Source organism: Myotis yumanensis, unplaced genomic scaffold (assembly GCF_028538775.1).
Source record: "Myotis yumanensis isolate MYYU_CA2020_CCGP unplaced genomic scaffold, mMyoYum1.0.hap1 SCAF_6, whole genome shotgun sequence".
Taxonomy (NCBI): Eukaryota; Metazoa; Chordata; class Mammalia; order Chiroptera; family Vespertilionidae; genus Myotis; species Myotis yumanensis.
In genome coordinates, this window is record NW_027223757.1 from 16,744,881 (window position 1) to 16,768,792 (window position 23,912).

Genomic DNA, 23,912 nt, shown 5'->3' on the forward strand with positions numbered 1-23,912 from the left:
AATAGTTAGTAGCAGGCAACAGCCTCTTTAGCTTAAGTATTTCCTTTTATACTATTTTTCTTAAGGAGGGAGAAATGTGGACATGTTTGTTTTTCTTTCGCCTTCAGAAAAGCTAATATTCTTGAGACACTGGTGAAATAGCAAACACTTATTTCTATTTAATAAATATAAGCCAGGGGAGGTCTTTGTAATTATGTTCAGAAAACTTCTATTTAGGATGTGAAAAAAGGGTGTTCAAAGATTGAGATGATACTTTATGAGATTAAGACAAACCCAACAACATCCTTACTATAGCCTCACTGTAAAATGGAAACACTACACTGTGTCAGACATATGGTGGTAGCAGCTCTACAGTTCGTCTCAGCCAGGGATACCAAGAAATCTGCCTGAGAATGCCCTGTGAACTTCTGACATCAGGGTTGAACAACTAAAAAATTTATGGAAGGGAGGGTGGGAAGAGATTAACCAATGAATTTATATGCATATATACATAGCCCATGGACAGACAATAGGAAGGCCTGGGGAGGGGACAGGAGTGGGGGAGAGGGGGTCCATGGTGGAAAAAAAAGACATCTATAATACTTTCAACAATAAAGATAAAATGTTTAAAAATTTATAGAATGAGATTATTTATGACACAGAGAATGATCAAAGGAAATTAAATCCATCTGGAACGCTGAATTTTAAAAAAATTGTTAGGATGTTTTCCTTATGACAAATGTAATATATTTTCATTGTTGTAAATGTATAATATAGATATAAATAAGAAAAAACATCAATCCTTAATTTATGGATCCAGAGATCACATTGCAAATATATTTGGTATATATCCTCTTAGGCATTTTCTTACAAATCCAGATGTATATTTAACAAACATGGACTGTTCTGCCCTGACCAGGTAGCTCAGTTGATTAGAGCATAGTTCTGATATGCCAAGGTTGTAGGTTTGATCCCTGGTCAGGGCACATACAAGAAGATCCAATGAATGCATAGATAAGTGGAACAACAAAATCAATATTTCTCAATCTTTCTCTTATCTCTCTCTAAAAATCAATTTTAAAAATTTTAAAAAGGACTGTTCTAGACATATCCTTGTGCAGCCTTGCCAACGCACCATAGTTAAGAGTACATGTCCCATCAGACTGCTGGAGTTTGGGTAGCAGCTTTGTCAAGGACTAATAGGATGACACTGGGCACGTTTCTCCTGCTGATGGGAATGGAGGTTTTGACAGGATCTCGTCCTGGATGGCTTAGCTTGCCATCAGCCAAGATCAGAAGTCTGTGAATAAAAGAGGCTCGTAGTGAGGAGATCAGCAGTTCAATCTATTGGACAGCTGAGTGGAAATATCCAGTATGCAATTGGATTTTGATTTAGAGAAAGGTATGAATACAGTTAGAAGTGTGGGAGTCATGGGCATATACATATTTAGAGCTTTGAGACTGGATGAGATCAAGGGAGTAAATGTAGGTAGGAAGAGTGAGGAGTCAGCCCTGGGGTACTCCAACACTAAGAGTTTAGAGAAGAGATACAAGGAAAGGGAATTTAAAATGAGATAAAGGGCCCTAGCTGGTTTGGCTCAGTGGATAGAGCGTCGGCCTGCAGACCGAAGGGTCCCAGGTTCAATTCTGATCAAGAATATATGCCCGAGTTGCGGGCTTGATCCCCAATACGGGAGTGCAAGAGGCAGCCAATCAATGATTCTCTCTCATTGATGTTTCTATCTCCCTCTTGCTTCCTCTCTGAAATCAATACAAATATATTTATAAAAAAATAAAATAAAATGCGATCAAGGTGGTGATAATTCTTGTGGAGAGTCTGATGAGTTAATGCAGCTTCCTCAGGTTGGGAGGAACAGAGACACGAGAGTAGATGAACTTGAATGACACGTGTTTACTTGGAGTTGGCAGCAGTCATTCTGCTCCTGTGCTCAGAAATGCCAGTATCTCTGCCTTTCCTGATCCTTATCAGTGTGGCTTATGGTTCCCGGTATTCTTTGTGTGTGTACCTCCTTTTTTCCTGTGAATAATGTTTGTTCTGTTCAGACTTGCTGCCTTTCATGTATTTACATTCTCTTTTAAACCCACTGGAAAGAATCAGGCTTCTTCCCCAGCCCCAACAGTAAAAGCGCTTTTATCAGCTTTATCAATGATCTCCACTCAATTCTCAGGTCTCTTCTTCTCATCCTGTCAGCAGCCTTTGACAGATGGCTCCCTCCCGCCTGAAACAACCTTTGCTTTCCCTGCAGGACACCACTTTCTCCTGTTCTCCTGGTTCTCACAGGCCACTTTTTCTTTTTTTCAGTTGCTTGACCATTTCTCATTTTCCTAATGTCTAGATCAGTGGTTCTCAGCCTTGGCTGCACATTAGAATCACCTGGGAATCTTTATAAAATCCTGATTTCTGGGCCTCATCCTCCGGAAATTCTGTTTCTTTGTTACTAAGGTCGAAGCCTCACCCCATAACAAAGAAACAGAATTTCCGGAGGATGAGGCCCGGAAATCAGGATTTTAAAAAGATTCCCAGGTGATTCTAATGTGCAGCCAAGGTTGAGAACCACTGGTCTAGATGCTGGGATGCCCCGAGCTCAGTCTTTGGAACGTTCCTCTTTTCTATCTATACTTACTCCATTGGTGATCTCTTTTAATTTCATGAATGTAAATGCTGTATTCTGAAGCTTTCTTTCTTGAACTTCAGGCTCATATATGTAACTACCTAATGACATTGCCACCTACATGTCAAATTGGCATCTGTAGGATAGTGTATCATCATTGTTCAAAATATTGTTTGCCTTTTCCAGACGTTGGATTACATTTAACCCTGTTCTGTTGATGTCAGGATTGGCATGTGTCTTGCTTTGGTCAATGACATGTGCTTTGAAGCGACATATGCCAATTCTGAGAAGCCTTAAGGGTCATCGTGTGGCTCTATGTGCCCTCTTTTCCCTCTGTTCTAACACCAGAAACATCCCTGATCCTTCAGCCTGAGTCATGGGATGAAGTCTGCATGGCCAGAGCCAACTTGCTATGGACACAAATATGAGCAAGAAATAACCCTTTTGTTTCAAAGCATTAAGATTTTTGGAGTTGCCCTAGCTGCGCTGGCTCGGTGGATAGAGCATCGGCCTGCGGACTGAAGGGTCCTGAGTTCGATTCTGGTCAAAGGTACATGCCTGGATTGTGGGCTCAATCTCCAGTGTGGGGTGTGCAGAGGGAAGCCGATCAATGATTCTCTCTCATCATTGATGTTTCTATCTCTCTCTCCCTATCCTTTCCTCTCTGAAATAAATAAAAATATATTTTAAAAAAAGATTTTTGGAGTTATTTACTGCAAAAAAACTTGGTCTAAACAGACTGATATAGCACTCAATTTAATATACTCACAACTAAATGCCTGGTCCTCCCTGCCCCAAGCCTCCTCTTTCAAGAGTTCTCCATTGCCGAACCGGTTTGGCTCAGTGGATAGAGCATCGGCCTGCGGACTGAAGGGTCCCGGGTTCGATTCCGGTCAAGGGCATGTACCTTGGTTGTGGGCACATCCCTACTGGGGGGCGTGCAAGAGGCAGCTGATCGATCTCTCTCATCGATGTTTCTAACTCTCTATCCCTCTCCCTTCTTCTCTGTATAAAATCAATAAAATATATTTAAAAAAAAAAAAGAGTTCTCCATTGTAGCAAACATCAGCTTCAACCTTTCAGTTTTCAGACCAAGAGCCTTTGCATTGCCCTTGATTATATTCAGTATCTCACACTACATGAATGAATAATAGACAAAAGTGATAAAAATTTCTGTTGAGATTACAATCAGTGAGGATGAAACAGACAATAATAATCATAGTAAGTTAAATATTAAGCATTTATAAATACTTATATATAATACTATTACTACATAATATTTACATTTAAATATCTAGACGGCAATGGGTACAATGGAGATAATAAAACAAAGTAAAGGGGAAGGGAGAGTTGAGGGTACAAGTAAGCAGGTAGGTTGCCAGGGTGGTCAGAGTTTATCCCATTGGGGAACAACTTTTGGGTAAAGACTTGAAGGATGTGAGAGGCATAATCTCCATGACTAATAGTAGAAAGTGTGTTCCAGGCAAAGGGACAGCCAGTGCAGAGGCCCAAATGTGGGACCATGCCTGGCTGGCACAAGTAACAACAAGGAGTCTAGTGTAGCTGGAGCAGAGAAAGGGATGAAAATATTGGAGGTAGCTGATGTCAAAATGTACAGAGATAGTATGTAATGTGGAAACTTCTGGGTCCTCATAGGTAAGTACTTGACCGTTTATTCTCAGTAGGAAAAGGAACCATTGGAGAATGTTGAGCAGAGGAGAGATACTATTTTTTTTATCTTTAATTTCTTTATTGGTTAAGGTATTACAAATGTGTCCTCATTCCCCCATTAACTGCCCCCCGCCCCCCACTCATACTCTCATCCCCCAGTTGTCTGTGTCCATTGGTTTGGCTTATATGTATGCATACAAGTCCTTTGGTTGTTCTCTTCCCCTTACCCTCACCCTCCCCTACTTTCCTTCCGGGGATTGACAATCTGATCGCTGTTTCTATGGGAGAGACACTATTTGACTTACATTTTAAAAGCATCACTTTGGTTGTTGAGTTGAGACTAGACAGTATTGAGAGTGGGAGGAAGGTTGGAAGTAGAGAGACCAGTTAGGTTATGAAATAATTCGCATGAGAGCTAATGGTGACTCAATCAAGATTGATAGTAGTGATAACATCAGATTCTGGGTATACTCTATAGAATTTACTGAAGGACTGGATATAGAGTTAAAGAAAAGCTGAGAAATCAAATGTGATTTCAATTTTTTTTTTTTTTGAGTAGATGGCACAATGGAGTTTCCCTTAACTAAGATGGTAGAAGATTTTTAAAGGAAAAGAGGAGCTCTCACCATAAGAGCTGTTTCAGACATATCTTTAACATTTATGGGGTGGTTTAATAGGCATTTGATATTCAAATTTGGAGTTCAAGGAAGATGTCTCTTCTAGAGATTTTATTTCGGAGTCATTGGCATGTACAGGCATTCCTCAAAGATATTCTGGGTTCAGTTCAAGGCCCCCTCAATAAAGTGAATATCACAATAAAGTGAGTCACAGAATTTTGTATTTCCCAGTGCATATGAAATTATGTTTATACTGTACTGTAATCTATTAAGTGTGCAATAGCATTATGTCTAAAAATGTATATACCTTAATTTAAAAATACTTTACTGCTAAAAAATGTTAACCATCAACAGAGCCTTCACTGAGTTGTAATCTTTTGCTGGTGGAGGATATTATCTTTGATTTGTAAAAAATGAATTGTCTGTGAAGTACAATAAAGCAAATGCAATAAAACAAGGTATCACGTATATGGTGTTTAAAACCACAGACTGTGAGATCACCAAGAGATTGAGTGTAGCTAAAGAGAAGAGTCTCATTAAGTTGTATATATTAAACTAGAGGCCCGGTGCACGAGATTTGTGCATGGGGGGGGCGGTCCACCTCAGCCCAGCCTGCACCCTCTCCAATCCAGGACCCCTTGGGGGATGTCCAACTGCCAGTTTAGGCCTGAGGACTGTTGGCTCCTAACTGCTCACCTGCCTGCCTGATCACCCCTAACTGCCCCCCCCCCCCCGCTGGCCTGGTTGCCCCCAACTGCCCTCCCCCCACCAGCCTGGTCACCCCTTACTGCCCTCCCTGCTGGCCTTGTCACCCCCAACTGCCCCCCCCCCCCCCGTGCCAGCCTGGTCGCCCCATGCATCCTGCTGTTCAGTTGTTACTGTTACTGTGATGGTGTCCTGGACAATTTGCATATTCCTCTATTATTGGTATGGATATGCACAGCTTTTTGTAAGAGAGAGAGAGAGAGAGAGAGAGAGAGAGAGAGAGAGAGGAATATTAGTAATGAGGGAGGTTTGGAAGAAGAGGAGGCAGCCAAGGAGACTAAGAAGGAAAGCCGAAGAAGTGTGGTATCCTGGACCAAGAGAATAAAAGTTTATCAATGGGAGAGAATGATCAACTTACTGAAAAGATAACCACTAAGAAGTGACCATTAGATTTGGCAACATGAAGGTCATTGGTCACCTTAACAGTTGGGTGGAATGGTGGCAGTGAAAGCCTGTTAGGAGAATATGAGAGGAGAGACAGGGAGGGGTTGTGAAGAGAATAGACAACTTTTGGGGGGAATTAGGTTGCAAAGGAGAGCAGAGAAATGGGTCAGTAAGAGATGGGGAAAGTAAGGACGAATGAAGCTTTAATTATGGTATGATGTTTAAAGCTGGCTCTTAATAAATGCTTGCTACTGAAAATGGTAATGTGAGTTACATCCATATCTTAAATTGTTTTTAAATAAGATAATATCCTGATGCATCAGAGTACATGAAACATATTCATTTTTTTCTCCAGTCGTGTTTTTAACCAAAAAAAGTAGCCAAAGAAATTAGAACGATGGTTAAAACCCCCATTAATTAAGCTTATAAGTTATTCATAGTAACTATGTAGTAAATACTAGCAAATAAGAAACTTGACCTCTAAAATTGAAAACATTATTTTCTAAAATAATAACCAGATAGTTAACTGCTTCATGTTTATTCTGGTTAGTATCATACAGGATAAATGTCATTACAAAAGCACAATCTAGCCCGGCTGGTGTGGCTCAGTGGTTGAGCATCAACCTATGAACCAGGAAGTCACGGTTCAATTCCTGGTTAGGGCACATCCCTGAAGTGTGGGCTCGATCCCCAGTGTGGGGTGTGCAGGAGGCAGCTGATAAATGATTCTCTCTCATCATTGATGTTTCTCTCTCCTTTTTCCTTCCTCTCTGAAATCAATATATATATATTTAAAGCAAAACCCAGTCTCTGTCTTAGGAGCATTAAAGCTCTGTATTTAAATGAAAGTGAACCATTGGATCACTTAAATTGTTTTACATACTATCACTACCCATTGGTAATAATCGTTACAATTGATAGCTTTGTGCTAGGCTTCCAGGCTTTAGTTCTCACAACAGTGTTTGAATTAGGAATTATTATTATCATTTTATAGACAAAGAAACAGAAAGTCTCAGCACAGAAAGAGAAATAACGTAGCTCAAGTCTTCACAGATGGTAAGTTGTAGAGTTCTCTGACTCCATAACCTGCTCTGGAGCAGGGCTGCTGCCAGCCCATATGGTGCTCTTATACAATTAGAAAACAGCACTCTATTTTGCAACTAAAATTTAATTTGTTATCACGCAACTTGAGTGGCTGTTTCCCAGCAGAGCCATCCGGAGCACCACTTGTGGCAGCTCTGTCTGTGCGAACACAGCTGCCTATACTTTTGCCTTTTCCCACACACTCCAGACAATTTCCAAATACTTTGTGTTGCTCCTCCCACTGCATGGTAGGCAATTATATCAAGTTCAAAGTTGGGAAATGGGAAGCAAATCTTTGAAAGTGCCCGGTAAGTGAGAGAAGCAATTGTAGGTTTCATAAGAAATGAAGTCAGGGCAGGTATAACTTGTGTAGATGTGTGTGATAGTATGTAGGTGAAAGTTCTCCTGAGTGTGTGTGTGTGTGTATGTGTGTGTGTGTGTGTGTGGCCATATACATCTAAGATGGGTTTTTGTAGGAGTCAGCTCATCCCTTCTCCAGAACTTGACCAAGAGGCTGGAATCTCCAGGCTTGTTTGTACTTTTATAAAAGTTAATGTTTGCCATTGATGTCAAGTAGCACATTCTTATATGTGCTATTCTTGTACAGTGTGCAAACCGAACACTCCTATGCAGTAACCTTATTCCTAATCATTCTTTTGTTCATTAGACAATGGTTAAGTGCCTACCTCCATGCAAAGCACTGTACCAGGCACTATGGGAGATTCAAAGACACCTGTTGTTTTTATTAAGGAACATCCTATCTAATACTAGACAAACATGGTAATTGACCATACCTCCTCCACGCTTCCCATTGGCTAATCAGCAGGATATGCAAATTAACTGCCAACAAAGATGGCGGCCGGCAGCCATGCAGCTGAAGCGAACACGAGGCTTGCTTGCTCCAGTGATGGAGGAAGCCAAGGTTCCCCGCCTGCCGCGGCCCAGCTCTGAGCTCCGGAAGCAACAATGTTTCAATTATAGAAGCTAAACAAACCCAGATACCTGCTTTTAGACAGCCACGGCCTCAGAGCTGGAGCGGGGCCTCAGAACTGGAGCCAGCTCTCAGCTCCAGTGACAGCTATAGAAGGTAAATAAATCCCAGAATAAAAAAAAAAAAAGAAAAAAAAAAGAGGCTGGGAGCTTCTGTCACCCACCAGCCTGAAAATGGCCCTCAGCCCCTCACCCAGACTGGCCAGGCACCCCATTGGGGACCCCGACCCTGAAGGGGGTGTGACCAGCTGCAAACAACCATTAGCCCCTCAACCAGGCTGGCCAGGCACCCCAGTGGGGACCACCACCCTGAAGGGATGTGACCAGCTGAAAACGGCCATCAGCCCGTCATACAGGGTGGCCAGGCACCCAAGCGGGACCCCCACCCTGATCCGGGACACTTTTCAGGGCAAACCAGCCGGCCCCCACCCATGTACCAGGCCTCTATCCTATATAGTAAAAGGGTAATATGCAAACTGACCCTAACAGCAGAACGACTGGGAATGACTGGTCACTATGACACACACTGACCACCAGGGGGCAGATGCTCAATGCAGGAGCTGCCCTCTGGTGGTCAGCGCGCTCTCACAGCGGGGAGCTCTGCTCAGCCACAAGCCAGGCTGATGGCTGCCAGTACAGCAGTGGTGGTGGGAGCCTCTCCCACCTCCTCAGCAGTGCTAAGGATGTCCGACTGCAGCTTAGGTCTGCTCCCTGCTGGCAAGTGGACATCCCCCGAGGGCTCTCGGGCTGCCAGAGGGATGTCTGACTGCCAGCTTGGGCCCGATCCCCTGGGAGCAGGCCTAAACCAGCAGGTGGTCACCCCTGAGGGGTCCCAGACTGTGAGAGGGCACAGGCTGGGCTGAGGGACCCTCTCCCCTTGAGTGCACAAATTTTTGTGCACCGGGCCTCTAGTAATTTATAATAGGAAAAATATGTACATAGATAATATGTAATACAAAGTGATAAGTTCTACCAGACAAAGTATTAAAATTTGCTGTGTGAATTCATAAGAGGAAGTACTTTTTTTCAGTTTGGATAAAGAAAACTTCATGAAAGAGGTAGCATTTGAGGAGTGGCTTTGAAGGTGGAAGTTGGATCTACAGAGATGGAAACAATATCTCAAACAGAGGCAACAGCATGGATAAAAGTGTATATGTTTTCCCCCGTCCCACGTGGTTCAGGGTTCAGGATCAGGGAGAGGGGCCGCACACAAGTGAAAGAGACAAGAAACAATAATTTGGAAATATTGGGGAGCCAGGCGGGCAAGCCCAACTCAAGAGGAAGGACTTCCCACTGGTGCCCAGGCCTCGCCAGCCTTTTATTCAACTTGGGTACACATAAAGCCCTTAGTCAGGCAGGCAATTGCGGTAGCAGACAGACTATCTTAAAGGTCAGTAAATCTTAGAAGGATTTACTCTGAGACTATTTGATCAGGAAATAGCTTGAGCCCCCATTGTCAGGACTAGACAATCGGTGTAAAACTCTGGCCTTTGCCATGGGTTCAAGGTTCACCAGTGTTCTGGGATTCTTGTTCACACTTCTCTGCTAGTGAAGACAATGGGTGGCTTCCTGCAAAAAGCAGGCATGAAGGTGTATTCCATGCATGGAAATAGTGAATACTTACATTGAGCAAAGTAAGGCACTGATTCTGAACCCTGCCTCAGGCTCCTGAGGGCCTATGAAGTTATTATTGTTGTCCCCCAAACCACTGGCAAACTGGAAAAGGAATGAAATTGTCTTGAACCTACAACTACTTTTAACATATAAATGCTTTTGATTAATCCAGTGGTTCTCAACCTTGGCTGCACATTAGAATCACCTGGGAATCTTTTTAAAATCCTGATTTCTGGGCCTCATCCTCCGGAAATTCTGTTTCTTTGTTATGGGGTGCGGCCACAACATTAGTAACAAAGAAACAGAATTTCTGGAGGATGAGGCCCAGAAGTCAGGATTTTAAAAAGATTCCCAGGTGATTCTAATGTGCAGCCAAGGTTGAGAACCACTGTATTAATACAACATGCATTCATTCAGAAACATCGCTAAATTGACTAATAGGACTTTACTTTCTAAATCAACAAATCCCCAGAGGTAAACTGCTATAATGATCTAGCCTAAGAAAAACTTCATTGTTAAAAAAAAAAAAGTTGTGTCCAGAAAGCTTGGTGGGTTCTGGGGTTGGATAAACCTTTATTTGAACCCTGTCACTATCAATGACTAGCTGTGTTTAGTGTTGGGCAAGTCTGAGTTTGTTTCTTCATCTCTGCAGTGCGAATGATAAAGCCAACCATGCTTGTTTCAAGGATTAGAGAGGTACCTGCCACACTTTATGTGTTCTGCAAAAAGCTAAGTGCTATGAAATGAAAAGTTGAGATCAAATCAGATCCACCTGAATACCAAGCTAAGGAATTTTTTTTTGGGGGGGGGGGGTGCGATAGTTACTGAAGGGTTTTTGTTTGAGTAACAGGAGAATCGTGGAGAGACTATGATTTCGGAAGGTTATTGCAGTGGTCGAGGCGAGACATCACGAGGCATCGGCAGTGAGTTTTATGATATCTGACTATAAACTGCAGGACTCCGCATGCAGGACCTAGGCGGCTCTTTGAGTTAGCGGGTGCTATTAACAACAGCCGAAGGGAAACAGAGGTGAAGTTCAGTTTTGGACAATTTCATCTTAAGCACCTAAAACGACTGGACTGAGTATGCATGCAAAAGCATCAAACGTGATCTATGTTGAAAAGAAAGCTCTAGGGGTTTTGTTCATCCTCTTAAGACCTACGGACTTTGGAAAACCCTTGTTTTAAGACAGGGTAGTACACTCTGGGGGTCTTCTCTAGCAAAGGGCTTGTGGAAAGAAGGTCCCGGATGCCTAACAGGTCTCATTGGGCGGGCCATGAGGACGCACGGGTGAGTCACCAGGACGCGAGGCGGGCTCCTGCGTCTGGGCGGGCGTCGTGCGTCGTTACCAAGGAGACGCAGGGGGCGGGGCCACTCCCGCGGCCGCCGCCGGCTCCTCCCTGTAGAGCCCTGGTCCTACTCGCGCGCCCCCTCGTGGCCGCGGCTTCGAGGCCGGGCGCCGACTTCGAGGTCCAGCACCGGGCCGCCCTCCCCAGTGGCGTCCGCCGGGATCGGCGCGTGCGCCCAACTTAGCTCCGCCCAGGGCCGGGCCAGGCCAGAGGAGACGCCTGGAGGTAAAAGCGAGCAGGTGCCGGAGGCGGGCTCGGTCTAGGCCCCGCGGTCCGGGAGAAGGCGAGGTTCTGGGCCGCGGCGGGCAGGAGCGATGGCCGACGCGCCAAGTGGCTCCAGCGGTGAGACAGGGGCCACCGCAAAACCTGCGGGGTCTTCACTGGCCACCGCCGAGGTCGCCTCAAAGTCATCGGACTCCAACAGCAAGTGCGTGTTCTGCCGGATTGCGGGGCGGCAGGAGCCGGGCACCGAACTCCTGTATTGTGAGGTGGGCGGCGCCGAGCGACGGGCGGGGTGGGGGCCGCCCTGGGAGCTGCGGGAGCGAGAGCTGGGCTCGGGCCGAGCGCCGCGCCAGGGCGGTAGGTGTCCTAGTGCCGATGAAGACTTGCTGCTCGGAGCCGGGGAGTTGGGGGGGGGGGGTGATACAGCCCAGCACCTGCCTGTCTGCGGGGACCAAGTGTTGGGCCTCTGCCCCAGGCGCCCCCGGCCCCGCCTTGCTGCACCCCGCGCCCTGGCTCTGCGCACTCCGGTACGGACACCGAGGCGAGGACGAGGAGCACGTGGGCCATAGTGACCGGAAATGGGCTGGGGGAGGAGGTCGGAGGTCAGGTCGCCCCGGGGGCGGGGCTCGGCTCCTGCAAGCGCAATGGGCTGGAAGGTGTGCACATTTATTTTAAAACAGGCATCAGGTACACGCGTCTTCCGTCGGTTCTACCTGCCTTTAAAGAAACCGCCTTTTGAAAATCCAAAAGAGAATCCAAAGATTGTGGGTGTTTTTTGTTTGTTTGTTTTTGTAGTTCATTATACCTTCACTTGTTAAAGTGAAATTGAATTCCCTCTAAGTACTTGGATAGTCGGTGGTGAGATAAAGGGCATTTCCTGTCCAGTTTACACCCTGACGGGTGGGATGCGTGCGGTTGGAGGGGGAGGAGGAGGAGGAGGATGAGGATGATTAGGATTCACACCCTGATGGGTGGGATGCCTGCGGACGGGGGAGGGGAGATGGAGATGGAGATGATGGAGATGATGGAGATGGAGGAGATGATGGAGATGGAGGAGATGATGGAGATGGAGGAGATGATGGAGATGATGGAGATGATGGAGATGATGGAGATGGAGGAGATGGAGACGGCTGGTTGCAATGCCCGGAGCCCAGTGAGAGCACTTAGCCACCTGCAGGATTTGGCAGGCCTGTGGGAGGGCCCCTCGCCCAGATCTGAAGGCCCAGGGAAGGCTTTCCAGGGAAAGTGAGTAGAAACAAGTAGGAGGTGGCCAGGAGAGCCAATAAGGCCGGGAGAACCCCGGGGGCTCGATTTGTGCCCCGGGGCAACTACCAGAAACCCAGGCTAAGGAGAGTATGGAGACTGAGGTGGAAGATGAGGCTGGCAAGGTTCACAGGGGCCCCGGTGATTAGGGTGTTGTGATTCATTTTAAGGAGTTTTATGTTTATCTGAACAGTGACAGGAAGCCCCACTCTGTTTGATACTGGGGTGGAGTGACCCCCGAGGGGTTTGGCCTTTGAAAGGTCATTCATTCTGGCACCAGCCTGGAGGCATGCAGACCTGTGGGGAGGCTCTTGGAGGAATCCAGCCCCACAAGGGCCTGGAATGAGAATGCAGCGGCCTCCGGCCTCCGTGGGGATGAAGAAAAGTGGGTCAATTTAAGGATACTTAGGAGGTAAAACAGGCAGGACTTGTTGAGGGATGGAGAGCAGTGGTTCTTACCTCCGGGCTATTGTTCCCCGGGACTTCTGGCAATGCCTTGCGACACTTTTTGTTGTAACAGCTGTGGGGTCAGGGCGGACTGTTGGCACCTAATGGGTAGAGGCCAAGGTTGCTAATATTATACAATGCACAGGACAGCTCTCCGCAACAAAGAGTTATCTAGCCTCGAAATATCAACAGTGCCTAGGTTGAGAAGCCCCGATTTCGGTGTGGGAGAACGAGGAAGAGAAAGGGGCAAGTCGAGGATCATTCCAGATGTCTGGCGAGGGTACTCTGGTACCAGGTCCTGAAGATTAGCAATAAGGGGGAGAGCCTATGGCCAGGGGAGTGGTGGGAAGTACCGAAGTGATGAGATCGGTTTTGGAGTTTGAGGTGAGTGTGAGGCATCTAAGTAGAGATGTGCAGAGAGTGGTTAGATAGTCTGTACAGTGGAGAGATGTGGATTTCCAGCCCAGATAATAGGAACTGCCAGCGTATAGGTGGAAATTGACAAGAGGGGGAATGAGCTGACCTAGGAAGTGTATGTGGAGGAGGAGGGGAGGGGGCCTACTGAGAGTCCTAAGGATAACTGATGTCATACGGGAGAAGCAGAGGACAGGGACCTGAAACGGGGACAGAGAAGGAGCCGCCCAAGAAACAAGGAAAACTAGGAAAGCTCAGAAAAGGGAGAATGTCAAGAGCCTTCCCTATCCTCAAGTCTGGGTGAGGTGACTCCTACTTGCTTGTGGAGCGGTCAGGTTATATCAGAACTGGTTTTGCCCCCAAAATGAATTCACCTCTAGGAGCCCAGTTGCAGCAGTGGTGCGGCAGAAGGCAGACTGTAGTGGACTGAGGACTCTGGGGATGAAAAATTGAAGAGAGCAAATACAGACAACGTTTGACAGAAGTCTGGCAATCTTGAGGAGGGAAAGGGAGTGGTGACTACAGGAGGAGTCGGGGTTGAGAGAATGCTTCTGAAAGCACTGAAGACTGGTGAGTTAGAGCTTTGTCCGTGGGAAAGAGGGAACTCACTCATGTATTCATCACTCAGTATTTGAGTGCCTTCTCTACTCCAGGTACTGTTGGAGGCAGTAAACAAAACACACAACAAATTCCTGTCTTCATGAGCATAGGCCCACGGTAGGCAAACTGCGGCTCGAGAGCCACATGTGGCTCTTTAGCCCCTTGAGTGTGGCACTTCCACAAAATACTACGTGCAGGCGCGCACATACAATGCAATTGAAACTTCGTGGCCCGTGTGCAGAAGTCGGTTTTCGGCCTGGGCGAGTCTATTTTGAAGAAGTGGCGTTAGAAGAAGTGGGGGGTGTCGGTGGGTCGGGCCACGGGATACACAGCGCGAGGGGGTGGGGGGGAGGCGCGCGTGATTCATGCACGAGTGAGTGAGCCAGTCAGCAGCCTCATTGTGCAGTGGTTAGTGCTAGTCGTGTTTGCAAATTCCACACGGGTGACAAAAGATAGACGAAACAATTATACAAGACGAGTGTGGATGGGAGAGTTGGAAGAGGTCGGCCTCAGCGAACGTACCTCAATCAGATTGAGGACATTTATAGCAAAGGCCAGCTTAGGAGTACCCTAATTAAGTTAATAACAATGTACCTACCTATATAGTTTAAGTTTGAAAAATTTGGCTCTCAAAAGAAATTTCAATCGTTGTACTTTGATATTTGGCTCTGTTGACTAATGAGTTTGCCGACCACTGGGCTAGGGGAAGGAGGAGGCAGGGAGCACCTGACAGGGAGAAAGAATAAGTTGTCTCCCTGCAAAGTAGGGGTAAAAAAAATAGAGTCAGAAGGGACCCAGCTCTACCTTCTCATTCATTCTTTATTTTACTAAATATACAATTAGGTTAGCAAGAGGTAAGTGAGTTTCTTAACTTTGCAGAATTCAATATTTCTTATTTTTAATCCTCACTTGAAGATATGTTTTTATTAATTTTAAAGAGAGAAACATTGATGTGATAGTTGGAACATTAAGTACCATTTTCCTATTAGACTGAGATTTATGATGTTTAAGATATGCCAGAACATTAATAGGTCATTCTTTTTTTTAAAAATCCCCATTCAAGGATATTTTTCCAATGATGTTTAGAGAGAGTGGAAGGGAGGGTGGGAAGGGGGGAGAGAGAGAGGGAGGCACACATTGATTAGTTGCCTCCTGACTGGGACTGGGGATTGAACCTGCAAACCAGGTATGTGCCTGTGACTGGGAATCGGACTCACGACCCTTCAGTGACTCTAACCACTGTCCCTCTCTCGCCAGGACATATTAGTTAATTCTTAAAAAATTCACTGGCAAATGATATGTTTTTTGCTTTAGGATGAAGACCTAGTTTGCTTTAAAGATATCAAACCAGCAGCATCTCATCATTACCTTGTGGTGACAAAGCAGCATATTGGAAACTGCACAGATCTAACGAAAGAGCAAATAGGACTTGGTAAGATGATGGCAGTATTCCTCATGATCCTATCATCTTGGTCTCTCTATTCCCACTTTGCTGAGAGTTTTTATCAAAAATGGGTGTTGGATTTTGTCCAATGCTTTTTCTGCATCTATTGATATCATCTTGTGATTTTTGTCTTACAATCTGTTAATGTGCTGTATCACATTTTTTGATTTGGAGATATTGTACCAGTCTTGCGCAGTTAGAATTAATCCCACCCCCCTAGAATAAGTAAATTTGGCTAGGACCCCAAAAGTTAAGATTAATAACACTTTAGTGAACTTAATGTCTTCTATAATGTAATGTAGTTTCTTTCCCGTTTTATAGTTGAGAGCATGGTTACTGCTGGAAAAACCATTCTTAAAAAGAATAATTTCACTGACTTCGAAAATGTGAGGTATGTATACTTCCATATAGAAACCAATATTCATAGTTGGTTTTTCTGAAATGTTATTTCCTCATGGGAAAGGAAAGCAGAGCTGGCCGAGTTTATAATTTAAATGCAGTTTTCCTGAAAGTGAATGTATGGTTCATTGATAATGTAAATTCAATGAAAAAAAACTTCTTCCTCTCATGTCTCAACATCTAATAATCACCACTTATAGTTTGGACAGACAAGTATATTCAATCAGTGGGTAGTTAGAATAGTTACGAGTCCACTTTTCTTTGTTCAATATGTGCGTTTCTATAAAATTGTGTATAAATCGAATTTTCTTAGAAAATATTTTATGTGGTTTAAAAATACATTATTATACTTTTAGCATGAAATTAACTTGAATTCATTGCCTGCTGAACTCTGGCATTTGTCCAAGTTTGAGCAAAAGCACAAAATGTTCAATTTGGCAACTGTTTTTTTGTTTTTAAATATTTCTGACTTCTCCTGTGTGACCAAAGCAATGCCAAGGCATGTATAGTGGAGATGGCCTCTGACACCTCTGAACTGGAATTCAGAGAGACCTGAATTCTAATGCTACCCATGCTGCTTTCTGCGTACTGTGCTTGTACTGGCTGTGTCATTTTAGACAAGTCTTTTAACCTCTCCAAGATAATATCTGCTCTGCCTACTTGTAGGCTCAGGTGAGACTGTGTGTGAAAATCCTCTGAAAATGGTTAAGCAATACCCAAGAGTGATAATGACAAAGAACAAATGGTATTTGATGTCCTTTGGTCAAAACCGGTACATTCCCCTCCTAGTCACAGGAGTGCTTGCTTGTTATAGGAATGGACACTGGACTGGGAGTTAAGAGCCTGGAGTCTAAATCCTAACTCTACCACTCCCTAATATTGTGATTTTAGGAAGTTTGTTAAACTTTTTGGATCTTAGCTTCCCCATCTACACTAATAAAAGACAAACATGCAAATTGACCATACCTTTGCTATGCCTTAAGCCACGCCCATCAGCCAATCAGAGCAACTATATGCAAATTAACCCAACCAAGATGGTGGCCGGCAGCCATGGAGCTGGAGCAAGCAGGAGGCTTGGTTGCCCCAATGATGGAGGAAGCCAAGCTTCCCGCTTGCCGCGGCAGGCTCTGAGCTCTACTCAAAGCAACAAAGTTTCAATTATAGAAGGTAAATAAACCCCAGATAACACCCGCCCTGGCCGGCTCTGAGCTCCTCTCAAGGCTACAAAGTTTCAATTATAGAAGGTAAGTAAATCCCAGAATAAAAAGAAAAAAAGGAGAGGCTGGGAGCTTCCATCGTCGGGGGGCTTGGCTAGCCTGAAAACGGCCCTCAGCCCCTCACCCATACTGGCCAGGCACCCCAGTGGGGATCCCCCACCCTAAAGGGGGTGTGGCCAGCCTGAAAAAAGCCATCAGCCCCTCACCCAGGCTGGCCAAACCTCCATGGGGTGAGGGTCCCCACTGGGGAGGGCTTGACCAACCTGCAAACAGCCATCAGCCCCTCACCCAGGCTGGCTAGGCACCCCAGTGGGGGCCCCCACCCTAAAGGGGGTGTGACGAGCCTGCAAACAGCCATCAGCCCCTCACCCAGGCTGGCCAGGCACCCCAGCGGGACCCCCACCCTGATCTGGGACACCTTTCAGGGCAAACCAGCTGGCCCCAATCCATGCACCAGGCCTCTATCCTATATAATAAAAGGGTAATATGCAAACTGACCCTAACAGCAGAACGACTGGGAATGACTGGTCACTATGACACACTGACCACCAGGGGGCAGATGCTCAATGCAGGATCTGCCCCCTGGTGGTCAGTGCGCTCCCACAGCGGGAGCTCTGCTCAGCCACAAGCCAGGCTGATGGCTGCCAGTACAGCAGTGGTGGTGGGAGCCTCTCCCACCTCCTCAGCAGTGCTAATGATGTCCAACTGCAGCTTAGGCCTGCTCCCCGCTGGCAAGTGGACATCCCCTGAGGGCTGCCAGGCTGCCAGAGGGATGGATGTCTGCCAGCTTGGGCCCAATACCCCAGGGAGCGGGCCTAAGCCAGCAGGTGGACATCCTTCAAGGGGTCCCAGACTGCAAGAGGGCATAGGCCGGGCTGAGGGACCCCCCGAGTGCACAAATTTTTGTGCACCTGGCCTCTAGTCTAAACATATAAAGAGGTAATATGCAAATTAGGCCGGGATGCCATAATGGGTCACGACCAGACAGGAGGAGGTTGTGTGCGCAGGTGAGACCCTGGAGCGGAGACAGAGACAGACACGGGGGCCTGCCTGAGCCAGTGAAGTGGCTCCAGCGGCCCAGAGTGGACACAGGCAGGGGGGCTGGGAGGGCCTGGGGTGGAAGTCAGGCGTGGGTCCCGGCCACCCGAGGTGCCAGTCAGGCCTGACTCCCGCTGCCTGCAGGGTGCCTCCTTGCACAGCGGAAGGCGGGGTGCCTCCTTGTGTGATTTCAATCGTGTGCTGGTATTTAAAATAAAAAGGCTGAGTCTCTTCTAGCTTTTGGATTACTTGATTCTACATTACATAATTTGTATTCCATAGAGAGAAAACCTAGTCTCCTTTTCTAGGTAGTGGTGAAAGCTTTTCAATATGTGTTGCATATCTGACTTACATTGTCCTATATTGATACAATATAGCACTTCTCCTGTGCCTTCTTCCACTTAGAATAAATGGACTTGCAAAACTGTAAATTAATTTTTAAGAGGTTAAATCATATTTTTAAAAATTTTTATTAGTCAAAAGAATTCTTTTATGTATTTTAAAACAAATGAATATGAATAATTGTCATCTAAATTTTTATTGTTAAACAAGAAACAACTGATAATTTTTTTAGATACATAATTAATTTCACTACTAAAATCCTGGTTCATAAGGAAATGATTTACCACTTTTATTAAAGGAGAATGCTTGCCATCTACTGGCTGTGTCTTGGAATAATGGAACCATACTTGAGTGTCCTGTAGTAATTATTTATTTATTCAGCTTCATTGAAGAGGCATATCTTAGGATAATTAAATATCTTAAGATAATTAAATATCTTAGCATGTCTTAATATGATAAAGGCCGAAAGTGATAGGATGGAATGCCAACTCCAAATTCATAAAGGTTATACTAAGGCAGTGGTTCTCAACCTTCCTAATGCTGCGACCCTCTAATACAGTTAGTTCCTCATGTTGTGGTGACCCCCAACCATAAAATTATTTTCGTTGCTACTTCATAACTGTAATTTTGCTACTGTTATGAATCGTAATGTAAATATCTGATATGCAGGATGTATTTTCATTGTTACAAATTGAACATAATTAAAGCATAGTGATTAATCACAAAAACAATATGTAATTATATATGTGTTTTCCAATGGTCTTAGGCGACCCTGTGAAAGGGTCGTTTGACCCCCAAAGGGGTTGCGACCCACAGGTTGAGAACCGTTGTACTAAGGCATGATATACTGTAAAACCTTCTTGATGAAGAGTTTAGGTTACTGTGCATTTAAACATGAAAAGAAGAGGAACTTTGTGAATACTCTAAAGTGTATAAAGAAAAACAGTAAAAGAGATGTTTGAGTGGAGATCTATCTTAGGTAACCTGTGTTGGATCTCTTTGACATTTATGCATTTTAACATGAAAAAATAGCTTAAAACTGTAGTAGAACTGATTTGTCAATTATCTCTTACTTTTCTGTTTTAGAATGGGTTTCCATATGCCACCATTCTGTTCCATTTCCCACTTGCACCTTCATGTCATAGCACCAGTTGATCAGCTTGGCTTCTTATCAAAATTGGTTTATAGACCAAATTCCTATTGGTTCATCACAGTAAGTGTTATTGTTATACTAGCAGCATTAAAAAAAGTATGTAAAATATTTGTCCTTTTTTATGTAGCTTTTCTTTTCTTGGAGACAGCTTTTATAGGCTTGATCATCTATTTTAACATACTGCTTGCACAAATCCAAAATAATATTTTTAATTTGGGGGATTTTTCAGGTCATCAGATCTGTAGAAGAGAAGCTAAGGCTGAGTCTCTCCATTGCAGGTAGAGGATGTGATATAGAAGAATCATGGCATTTATAGTTCAGAATCCAGAATCAAATCTGGATTCAAATTCTGGCTTCATTAATTACTTGAGGGACCCTGTGCAAGTTACTTAAGATTTTTAAGGCCCAAGTTCTTTATTACCTGCATATAGGTAATAGTACCTATTTCTGTAGAATTTATAAAATAATTTACATGTAAAGCACTTAAAACTGTACCTTACAAATAGTAAGTACTCAATAAATGTTACCTGCAGCCTCTGTCTTCATTAGCAACATTATTGTAGAAATTGAGATTTTATAATTTTTGATATTTAAACTTCTTTAAAAAGGGCTGTAGTAGTAGCATCAACTACCAGATGTGAGGTTGAAGCTTTGAGCCTAAAAAATTGCAAAATTCTGCTTTGCTAGGAGAAAAGTAGAATAGAATTCAGCTGCTTATAGACCTGTGGTCTGACAGTCAAGGTTAAAAAATGACTTGGTCCTTCCAGGGCCACTTGCCTAGTGATTTACCAGTCTCTTATTTTATGTGTCCATGATGATAAGGTGACCTAGAGTTGCAATATCTGAGTAATTATCAAATTGTAAATTAAATAATTACCATTAATTAATGCATATTATAATAGTCATAGTAAATAAGAAATTCAAAAACACCTGATTTCTAGAAACCTCATATTTCAAACTTATTTTTTCTTTCTTCAACTTGCTTAAATGATTTTATTTAATTAAAATATATTTAAGGAATGTGTGTGTATTTGAAATGAAATAGTGTGATATTTTGTAGGACAGTTGGTGTGGTCTTTAAAATATCAGTGTAACTAAAAACAAGATTTTTTTCTTGTATTTGTATTTCTAATTTTCTACATGAGCCATGCTTCTATAATAAAAACTAATTAAAAATACATTTTTGTAAAATAGTCATGGGGATATAAAGTACAGTATAAGGAATATAGTCAATAATATTGTAATGACTATGTATGGTGTCAGAAAGTTACCAGACTTAACTGAGGTGAACACTTCTTAAGGTACATACATATCTAATCACTATGTTGTACACTTGAAACTAATATAATATTATATGTCCACTGTATTTGAAAGGTGATTTTTTTATGAGGGGAATTCTGACCCATGCTGCAGCATGGATAAACATTGAGGACATTATGCTCAGGGAAATTAACCAAATAGTATATGATTCCACTTATATTTAGGTTTTCTGTAAGATATTTTTAGGAAGAGAATATGTATTATCCAGCTAGTCTGCTGTGGTTTATTATAATAGGGACGCCAGTAGAATTTTTCACACCAGCTCCCATATTTGTGATAAAAAACATGTTGTGTTTTTAAAATTACAGGCTGACTATTTGATTGAAAAACTAAGAACATGAAAATGACAGCAGTGGAAGATTTTCTTATTCTTGGCTCAACAGACACTAATATTTTGGTCCCTTTTAAATCAAATTACAATGGTAAGGTTTGTTGGGTTTTATAAGAGGCTATTACTGGGTAGCCTTAAGTCTTTTCTGAATTTCTATTTCCTGAGATCTGTAATATATGACTACTCTGGCATTGTCTTCTTTGTTTTAATGGTTACTTGTCTAAGGTATAAGATACTACAGATAAAATTTTATTAAAACAAATTCTGTTAATCAAGAAGGGCTCTGTATTTTTTAAAAGTTCAAGTATTTTCATTTCTCATTATTGTCAGTTATAATAGTGATTTATTATGAAGAATAAATGGGTATAGAAAGTACTTTGTTGGAGTTTTTATTATTATGAAAGAGAAAAAAGAAATTAACTATCTCTTGACAGTTTCATAATTTTGTACATATTTCAAAGTAAAGTACTGTATTACACAGTGATCTCTGATCTTGATAGAATTTATATGTGTCACTTTTTAAAAAAAATATTTTTTATTGATTTCAGAGAGGAAGGGAAAGGGAGAGAGAGATAGAAACATCAATGATGACAGAGAATCATTGATTGCATGCCTCCTGCATGCCCCCTAGTGGGGATCGAGCCTGCAACTCAGGCATGTGCCCTCAACTGGAATTGAACCTGTGACCCTTCAGTCTGTAGGCCGATGCTCTATCCACTGAGCCAAGCCGGCTAGGGCTATATGTCACTTTTACTCAGATTTCAGATGTTGGCTTTTACTTCTTGAAGCCTAGCATTTGTGTAATAAATTAGTCCTGAAATCTGTATAATATATATAAATGCAATAACAATCAATTTGGCTATCTAAGAGAATTCACTGTAATGGAATTTTACCTGTAAGAACATATGTGGGAAATAAAGATAAAATAGTTACATTAATTTATTAAAACGGGCAGAAACTGCTGTTTTATGGTTTGTTTGCTGTGCCAAAGTGTTGGGGTCCAACCCCAGCAGGTCCAGGGGTCCCCATAGGTGTGGACGGAGTCGGTGAAGAAGGAATGACACGGAGTCAGCATTCAGTTGATCAGCATAGCAAAGTTCTCCCTCCAGGATCTCAAGCCAGGAACTCCAGCCGAGTTCTGGTCAGGATCTCCAGCAAAGTTCTGGTCTCCAGGGTCTGTGTAGGATCTCCAGCCAAGTCCTGTCTCTTGGTTCTCCCTCTAGGTTCTCTGTCTTGTTGTCTTGTTACATCTGTATTTATACCAGTTGATTTTAATCCTGTCAATTTCTATTGCAAAGGTTAGGGCGTTTCTTATCTCCATTCCAGGGAGTAAAGATTATGTAGCTTAACTACCTGCCTGGCACTTAATTAAGGGGTTGTATCCCCTCCCTAACCTCAGGGAAAAATTCCTACCTGGGGAAACAACCTTTCTCGGAGAGGTGACTTTGGTTAAAACACATAGCGCCAAGAAGGGGAGCAAACATATTAAGAACAGTATGCCATATACGCCAGGTCCCTTGAAACAGCAAGGATGGACCGGCTCCCGGCACCAAAGGAAAATTAGAATTGAAAAGTAATTAGATCTAGTTTTAATCATGAAAACATCCTGGTTTGAAAGTAGAGAGAGACCGTCTTGGATGAGAAAATGTATGTTAGTAACACAATATTAATTTTATTGATGTATTATTTTATGAGACATATTTCTTTAGGAATTGCCTTTTGTTGCTAATCTATATTAATAATATCACTATGTGAATGAAGAATAGCAGGTACCGAAAGCTAATCTTACATTGTGACAGTGTATATTAGTACTATGTACTTGAATATAAGTGAACATAAGAATTAAAATATTGATGTTAGGAATGTAAGGATTATATTCATTCATTCAGCAAACATTTACTGAGCATTCAACGTGTATTAGCCATTGCCAAGATCAGCAAATATAGAAGTGGGAAAGGACTGCCTTCAGTGGCTAAAACCAGTGATTACAATTAAATGTGTTAAGTGCTATAATGTCTACAGAAGAGGCTGTGGAGAGGGAAACACTTTTGAGAGCAGGTGGCAGTAGAATTGAGTATTTAAGACTCAATGTTAGGCAGGAAGACAGTGGAACTTTAGGTTGAGACCCAAATGTACTTTTTCTTGTGTTCTGCTTCCATTATAATTTACTTTACAATTGACATGAATGCCTAAATTCCATTTTATTCATCAGAGGTGGAGAGAGGAATTCAGGAGTAGGGGTTATGGACTCTCAAAATTAGATTAACAAGTTTTTGAGCACTGCTTTGTTAAGTAGCTTGCTGAGCACCTACATAGATTAGCAGCTACAAGTTTATATAAATCAGTTCAAATATGACCAGATACAGAAAAGGAATATTCAGCATGTGCTTCATGTTGTACTATGTGAACTTGCAATGACATCATTGACAATTATGGTAATAACATGTAGTACTTACGGAATTTTCAATGACTTATGAACCTTTTAAAAAATGTATGCCTGGCTGGTGTAGCTTAGTGGTTGAGCATCGACCCATTAACCAGGTGGTCATGGTTCTATTCCTGGTCAAGGCACATGCCCGGGTTTCGGGCTTGATCCCTAGTTTCGGGCTTGATCCCTAGTTGGGGACATGCAGGAGG

General features: G+C 43.3%; 1 protein-coding gene across 1 annotated transcript; it reads left to right on the forward strand.

Moving 5' to 3' along the window:
• The first annotated feature begins 11,215 nt into the window (after nt 1-11,215).
• Nucleotides 11,216-22,237, forward strand: HINT3 (histidine triad nucleotide binding protein 3). The gene is made up of 5 exons (XM_070417638.1): nt 11,216-11,573; nt 15,346-15,463; nt 15,797-15,866; nt 19,558-19,684; nt 21,253-22,237. The coding sequence occupies exons 1-5, from the start codon at nt 11,400-11,402 to the stop codon at nt 21,283-21,285; spliced, it is 522 nt and encodes a 173-aa protein (XP_070273739.1). The 5' UTR covers nt 11,216-11,399; the 3' UTR covers nt 21,286-22,237.
• The last annotated feature ends 1,675 nt before the right edge of the window (nt 22,238-23,912 follow it).